Source organism: Lactuca serriola, chromosome 9, assembly GCF_051521515.1.
Source record: "Lactuca serriola cultivar US96UC23 chromosome 9, Lser_US96UC23_V15, whole genome shotgun sequence".
Taxonomy (NCBI): Eukaryota; Viridiplantae; Streptophyta; class Magnoliopsida; order Asterales; family Asteraceae; genus Lactuca; species Lactuca serriola.
Window position 1 is genome coordinate 35,040,958 of NC_136416.1, and position 8,037 is coordinate 35,048,994.

An 8,037-nucleotide genomic window follows, 5' to 3' on the forward strand; every position below is an offset into this window, starting at 1 on the left:
TCATCCCTCTAGAACATATATATATACTTCCCTACCAAACCCCATTTTATAATATATACAAATACAAACAAATCCCAAAAAGCTATCACATAGGACTCATCAAGAACAAACATGGCCACATCTCCAGTCAACCATGTCTTCTTCACAACCATATTCATTCTCATCGCCATAGCCACCGTCTGCCGATCAGTAAGCTAGCCCACCCAATCCAAACCGGCCAACCCTCACCGATTCATATTACATCCACTAACAGTTTTTGTTAATCATATATTGCAGGATGATCCAGACTGCGTGTACACCGTCTACGTACGAACTGGTTCAGTCTGGAAAGGTGGAACGGACTCCAAAATAACTCTGACACTATATGATGCAGCTGGCTATGGCATAAGGATCAACGACATCGAGGCTTGGGGTGGCTTGATGGGTTCAGACTATGATTATTTCGAGCGGAGCAACCTCGACATATTTAGTGGCCGAGGACCATGTTTGACCGGACCACCGTGTGAGATGAATTTGACGTCGGATGGGACCGGAGATCACCATGGATGGTACTGTAACTATGTAGAGGTCACCACCACTGGAGCTCATACACCGTGTGCACAGCAGGAGTTTACCGTGGAGCAGTGGTTGGCCACCGATACTTCGCCGTATGAACTGACGGCCATCAGAAACTACTGTGAGTATTCTTCCACCCGTAGCAGAGTCGGTGGTGGCCACGTGATACTGGAGTCCAATTCTTCATCTGTTCTTCGGATGCGAAAATAAATGGGGTTGGTAGAGGATTTATGTTTTAGTAATTATTATGTGCAGAAAAGTGAGCTGTTACGTTGTATGCCACTTGTTTGCCAATAATTTGGGACCCAGTATGTTAGAATAAGATCCAACATAGTTGGTTTCAAAAGAAATGGGTTAAGGTAATATCAATGTTTTTGTCAACTAGTTTTATCTTACTTTTTATAGTATTTACTAAGTTGATGTATTTAGTTAATAAATATATTGCTTAAGGTATTAAGTAACTTATTGAAAGATGTATTGACCAAATTAAATACATTGGCATGGTAGATTGGTAGCAATAATGGAACTTTTATCAGATTAAATCCTACATAAAGATCAAAAACATTAAAAGACATATATCAACTTTTTCGTTAAATGATCTATTATCTGTTGATTTTGAATGGTTGTGGCAATTGACGTCGATGTGGCTAATCATATGGAATGGCCACGTCATCATTTCACTTTAAATAACCTTTTTGGACGAAAATAAGTTATTGTCTTCATTATCTTTTATCTTTGGTGACTAGTTGGATGGTTTCATCCTCTTCTTCGAAATCAAGCTCCAAGTTGATAAAATAAGTCTCCAACACCTCATACATAACACAGCCTTCAAAACTAAAGGATTAATCTTGTGTTTTGACTTTTGAGAACGCGCATTATATGTCATTGTTCAATATGCAATTACTTCAGATGGGCTATTTAAGCCGATTGTGACGTTACTTAATATTTATAAGTAATCAAAAAGATCATTTAACCGTAAATTTGGACCAAATTAATAGGGAAAAATTAAAGTCATGATTTAGGCATTTTCCCACAAGTGTCCCAATGATAGATAAGATTGTTTTTGTGTATTTCTGCCATTGGATTTACAGGCAATAAACCTATGTTTCTAACCATTTGGATAAAATTAAACAGTTCATTTCAATGTATGTTTTTTCATCATTCACGGTTTTAATGCAAAGGTTTTTCTTATAACGACCACATAAGATGTGTATTTCTACGTTTCATCCAAAACAAAGTAAACTACAACTTTATAAAATAAACACTAAATATAAAATATAAAATCATCTATAAAAACATATGTTAATTAATACTAGTAATAACTAACTATTTATTATAGAGAAAAAAAAAATAAACATTACTAATTTTACTGTATTTGATGACTTTGGCCAGATTTTCTACCCATAACCACTTCTTTTGCTTAAAATAAATGAAACCAACTTTCAAAAAATACTGAATCACTGGTTCAAAATTGCAACTCAACACATAACAAGCACAGCACATATGATTGCACAGCTCAGCATGTAGGCATTCTGAATCATGACATGGCATGCCACATAAGCAAAGGATGAAAGTAAATGAGACGGCAATAAAACATCTATGTCCACAACAGAATCATAATTTCAAATGTAGATGTAACATTTTTTACCTTTTTACCAGAAAGCAATAGCATGAGATAAGAGTTGTGATTACTACCGATTAGAATCATAGTTTGAAAAGGGACACATAGTTTAAAAGAAGCATGATGATGAGGAGGAGGAGGAGGAGGAGGAGGTAGAAGAAACATGTATAATAAGTAGAAGAAGATCAAAGGCCTAAGCCAACAGTACGGCCATCTCTGCGACGAAGGCCAGCAGTGTACTGTTTCTCCAAGTCCATCTGAAGCTCTTTCTGCTTCTCTGCAAGAGTGGCATCCGGAACATCCGCTTTGGGGTCCACTTTTACACCCTACAATTGGCCATATGTACCAATACAACCTCAGACTCTAAAACATGTGTCAGTATCATCAAACACCTATTGTGCTGTGCTGTGCAGTGCAGTGGATAAATAATAAAAAGAAAACAAGAAAAAAAAAAAAAAACCAAAAAGTAAAAGTACCATGAGTTTCTTGAACTTCTCTTGCCGTTCCCGATCAGAGAACATGGATGTGTCCCACTTATGGCCACTCTGCATTTATACATATCCCAATCAGCAAAAATAAGATTCAAGCATGTAGGAAAAAAGTATATAATCAATCATAGTATACCTCTTCGGTAGCTGTGCTCTTCTTACTCCCCCATAACAGCTTCTTCTTTTGGTCAGTTGACATGATGCCCGTTCCAATCAGGTTTCTATTCACTGTTCAACACATATAATTCAATTCAATAGGGGAAAAATCCTTAGAACCAATAAGATTATATATACATACCTAACTCTGCAGCCTTCATTGCAGCTATTTTTGCAGCATCTATATCAGAATCCTTCACAAACTCTTGCTCTACGGTCGCTTTACCAACAAACTCTTGACCCTGTTTTGAACTTGAAGACTGGACTTCATTGGCGACACCCACATGCTTTGAACCTAAATTAAAAATATTCATAGTTAAAAAACAGAGCCGACTTCAGAATTGGGTCCAAAAATTAAAAAAAAAAAAAAAAAAAAAGTCAAAGTCAAAGTTAGTAACCTGAATTACCATCCTTGCTGAACTCTGGATCTTTATCCATGCTAAACTTTGACTTCCTTGCAGCTAAAACAGTTTTATCATCAACTAGCTCTTTAGGTTCCTTGAAATGTCGGTCTTTAAGTTCCCTACCCTCCTGATTGTAGGACTTTCCCTTTTCAAACCTTCCTCCATATTTGGTGTCATCAAGCTCCTTAGAATCCCTCCAAGAAGTGTCTTTATGATGATTATGATGTCCGGATCGATGTCCCCTAGACTCCTCAAAAGTAGGTAATGATTCACTTTTCCCACCCTTGGAAGTTCTTGGGTAGTCTCTTTTTTCATCCCTTTTGTCCCTATCCCTACCTCTATGTCCTGAACCATCTGATCTATCTCGGGAGTATTTATCACTATAGCAACCCTTATGAAAGCTTTTCTGATCTTCATCTGCATACTTGTCCCTTCTTTTATGATCATCATGCCTACGATCATTATAAGATCTTCGATCAGAATGTCTGTTTGAATTTGAACTGCTGTAACGGCTTCTTTTGTAATCCCTATTGTCATCCTTCCTTTGCAAGGAATGGGTGGGGGTAGAACTACGGTCACGGGTGGGCTCCACTGGAAATCAAAACCATGTCATTATCTTGTATCTTGTTGTTCAATGTAAAGGCACCCAAAAGGAGTTCATAATCATGACAAAATTCATAGAAAGAAAACTAACCATCTGAAGAAGAAGAGCCACTCACTGGAGACCTACGGCGATACTTTCTGTTTGAAGAATCATTTGAAGGCTTATGAAATGCTGCTTTAGCTCCACCACTATCCACAGGAGAATGCAAGTCCGAATCCATATTGGCTGATGTCATATAGCACCAAATTGCATCAGAAAGTGTACATACACAGTAATCTTCTCGATAGTGTGATGTTAGATCAAACCATATAGCACCAAAATTGCATTAGAAAGTTTATAGCTCTCAGCAGGGTATAAATACAATGTCAAAATGATTAATATACCTGTAAATCAATTTTGGTATAATGTTCTGATACTTGTCATAAACATAGTATCCTGTAATCACAAGAAATGCACAGCTTTTTTAATCATTCCATCTAAAGTACTTCATATTAAGACTGTGTTCATAGATAAGCCTACAAAACGTGCGAAGTAGCTTGAGAGCTATTTTCACTCATGGATGCTTAGACATAAAACCGTTTGAGAAGACGAGGATCTTGCCTACCTAAATTCAAGATGTTTGAGATTTAAACAAGGCAATTTAGTTCTATAGGGGCTTCTTAAAAAAAATTTAGCAAAGCTCGACCGTAGGCTCTTGAATAGTTACCATGTTTTATAGTCGAGCCTGTAAGCCAGTTTACAACCAAAATTTCCAGACAGACTGAAATACTCAAAGAACCAACCAAAGCCGTACAGTTAACTCAATAGCGCAAAAAAAATTAATGGATCTACGCTCTGTGAATCTAACATACGCACATACCGACAAAAACCCAAATTAATAATCAAATAAAGGTACCTAGTTGGTGAACGATGTCAGACAGAGGCGAATGGCAACGGTGAAGGAAACAGAAGAGGAGACGGGCGGTGGTGGAGAATTCCACGGCGAGAGGAGGGACAGAGGGTGTGGATTGCTAGGGTTCTTTGTTTGGACTTCGGAGTATCGTTTCGATTAAATTCGACGACAGATTGGCTTTCCCTTTTCCTCAGTTTTAATTTTAACTAACTAAAGAGTAAGTTACAGTTTTGGTCCATGGGATTTGGTCAAAGTCTCACTTTTTGTCCCTGATAAAAACAATTGATAGAATGCATCCTTATGGTTGGTAAAAGTTACACAGTGGTATAAAAAGACTGATTTATCCTTTCTATTTTTTATTTTTTTCTTATACTTATTTACAATTCTTTTATATATAAAAATAAAAAAGTTATACCTTAACACACCCAACCCCAACTCACTCCTCATCTTCTTTGTTTCCCACCCTTATTTCACCTTCAGAAAGCATCATCACCATCTTCAAATCCTCTTCCTTAATTTCATTTATCTTTCTCTCTCTTCATTACGTCTAATATCCGTGGTCTTGAAAACACACCAATATTTTCAGGAAAAAAGGAAACAACTTGTAACTTGTTCCAGTATATATATATATATATATATATATATATATATATATATATATATATATATATATATATATATATATAATACAAGAATCAATTTACAGGAAACATACTTGTTTGATGATTACACAGAAATATAATTAGGAAATTGAAGAGATTGAGGTCTGCCTTGCAGTGTCCTAAGACAGAAATTTCCCTTATAGGGATCTGTCAAGAGGATACAACAATTGACCAAGATGTTCTCTTGATTCTGACGAAATTCACTATGTTCCCTTCATTGCATGATGAATACGAATTTATATGAGGAATATTTCTATGGTTTTTCTGAACCCAAAATCTGTTATTTGGTGATTTATTTATAGGCATAGAGTGACTGGTTTTCCCTCCAAAAACTGCCAACCGAAAATAACTGTCAAAACAGTTAAAATGAATTTAACAGATTTTTAATAAATAATAAAAGTCAAAATCGGAATTAATATATATATATATATATATATATATATATATATATATAATAATGTAATTAGTCAATGAGACCCCAAGAGCCCCAAGGCCCAAGGCCAATCTTTTGACCATTAAATATATATATATATATATATATATATATATATATATATATATATATATATATATATATATATATATTAATCTAAGTCTTTCAAGACCATTTTGACTAGCCCAATCACCAAATCCAACCCAATCCCTCTAGTCCAAGCCTTTGATCTAATTAGTAAACAACTAGTATAAGGCTTTTTAAGGGAGTATAAAGTTCATCTTTCTTCCAATGTGGGACAAGTCCCATATAGAGAGTTTTCCATTTAACAAAGTTCCAACAATACCCCACATTTTCTATTCAAACTCCAAGAATACCCCACATTTGAATAGAAAATAAGTGAACTTTGATATTCAAATAATGGAAGTAAGATGTGACATGCATCTGAATAGGTGTTGTAAAACTTGAACCTTTCATAGTGAGTACTACTTGGATCTACTTTGTGGGTAGTGAACTAGATTCTTGAACTGACCACTTGTTATAGTAGAATCGAAAACAAGAAGTATCACACATATCATAGCTAAGCATAGATCATTTCTTACCGTTGTGTTCATTTCGGTCGTGAACAATCCTTTCTTCATGAGACTTTTAGAGAGCTTAGCCATATCAGCTCCCAAAGATGTGACCTCACATCCATCTCACATAGGTAATGCTAATCTGGAACAATCCGTACTATTCCACTATAAAAGCTATCAGCATTATTAAGAATAAAGAATTCATCTCTATATCATCAACGGAAAAACACAAAATAAATATCATAGGAGTGAGCATACCTTTGTTTTAGTGCTTCTTTGAGTCTTCCCTAACTAGTTTTCCTATTGAACCTAGACCATGGGATCGCCAATGTTGCTAGGTTAGGTTTCCGTCGGGTGGTGACTCATTGTGTTGGCTTTAAGCCCATTCCCCTCGATGTGAAGAGAACTTGCTCTCTACTAAGGCCTTTTGTCAAGGGATCAGCTATATTTTCCTTTGACTTTATGTAACTAATGGAAATGATTCCATTCTTCAGCAAGTCTCTTATGGTAATATGTCTGCGCCTAATGTGTCTCGACTTGCCATTGTATATCTGACTTTGTGCTCTAGTAAGAGCAGTCATACTATCACAATGTATGCTAATGGCAGTAATAGGTTGAGACCACGGAGGAATACCTTCTGGGAAGCTTTTAAGCCATTCTGCTTCTTCAGCAGCTTTATCTAAGGCGACAAACTCTGCTTCCACTGTAGAACGAGTATTCACAGTTTGCTTAGATGATTTCCAAGAGATAGCAGCTCCACCAAGAGTGAACACATATCCACTTGTGGATTTTGCCTCAGAAGTATTGGAAATCCAATTTGCATCACAATACCCTTCAAGAACAGGAGGATATTTCGTGTAATGCAGCCCATAATTCATTGTATGCTTTAAATATCTAAGCACTCTCACTAATGCATACCGATGTTCTTTCCCAGGATTGTGGGAGTAACGACTCAATCTACTTACACTATAAGCCAAGTCCGGTCTAGTACAATTCATAATATACATTAAGCTACCAAGAACTTGAGTATATTCTAACTGAGTTACACTATCACCTTTATTCTTCTTAAAATGACTAGAAGGATCAAAAGGGGTGACTACCGGCTTGTCATCATAGTGTCCAAACTTCTTAAGTACACTTTCAATATAATGGGACTGAGTAAGAGTATAACCATCTGATCTTCTTTAAACTCTTACACCAAGGATCACATCTACTACTCCCAAGTCTTTCATGGAAAAGGAGGAGTGTAGCATTTTCTTAGGTTGATTGATCACATCCAAATTAGTACCCATTATAAGCATATCATCCACATACAAGCATATAATGACACAAGCATTCATGTATTGTTTGACATAAACACATTTATCACATTCATTAATTCTAAATCCATTAGAGAGTAATGTGTTGTCAAACTTCTCATGTCATTGCTTTGGAGCCTGTTTTAGTCCATAAAGTGATCTAACTAACTTACAAACTTTGCTTTCTTGACCCTTAACTACAAACCCTTCAGATTGGTTCATATATATCTCTTCATCTAGTTCACCATACAAGAAGGCAGTTTTCACATCCATTTGGTGTATTTCCAAATTGTGAATGGATGCAATTGCTACTAATGTGCGAATTGATGTAATTCTTGTAACAGGTGAA

At 36.0% G+C, this 8,037-nt stretch overlaps 2 protein-coding genes across 6 annotated transcripts; one reads left to right on the plus strand and one right to left on the minus strand.

The window, feature by feature from the left end:
• LOC145072090 (PLAT domain-containing protein 3-like) lies at positions 1-936 on the plus strand. The gene is made up of 2 exons (XM_079018462.1): positions 1-189; positions 277-936. Exons 1-2 carry the CDS (start codon positions 112-114, stop codon positions 763-765), a joined length of 567 nt encoding a protein of 188 aa, XP_078874588.1. The 5' UTR covers positions 1-111; the 3' UTR covers positions 766-936.
• A 1,187-nt stretch (positions 937-2,123) lies between these two features.
• On the minus strand, positions 2,124-4,896 carry LOC145072089 (pre-mRNA-splicing factor). 5 transcript variants are annotated; one of them, XM_079018459.1, is made up of 8 exons: positions 4,724-4,896; positions 4,212-4,263; positions 3,919-4,053; positions 3,219-3,815; positions 2,963-3,115; positions 2,801-2,892; positions 2,653-2,721; positions 2,124-2,539 (listed from the first exon to the last, which is right to left on the minus strand). In XM_079018459.1, the coding sequence occupies exons 3-8, from the start codon at positions 4,046-4,048 to the stop codon at positions 2,153-2,155; spliced, it is 1,428 nt and encodes a 475-aa protein (XP_078874585.1). In that variant the 5' UTR covers positions 4,049-4,053; positions 4,212-4,263; positions 4,724-4,896; the 3' UTR covers positions 2,124-2,152. The 5 variants fall into 5 exon arrangements, with proteins under 5 accessions (XP_078874585.1, XP_078874584.1, XP_078874587.1 ...); XM_079018458.1 differs by having other exon boundaries at positions 3,228-3,815; positions 3,919-4,104; XM_079018461.1 differs by having other exon boundaries at positions 2,124-2,502; positions 3,919-4,104.
• Positions 4,897-8,037: the final 3,141 nt, after the last annotated feature.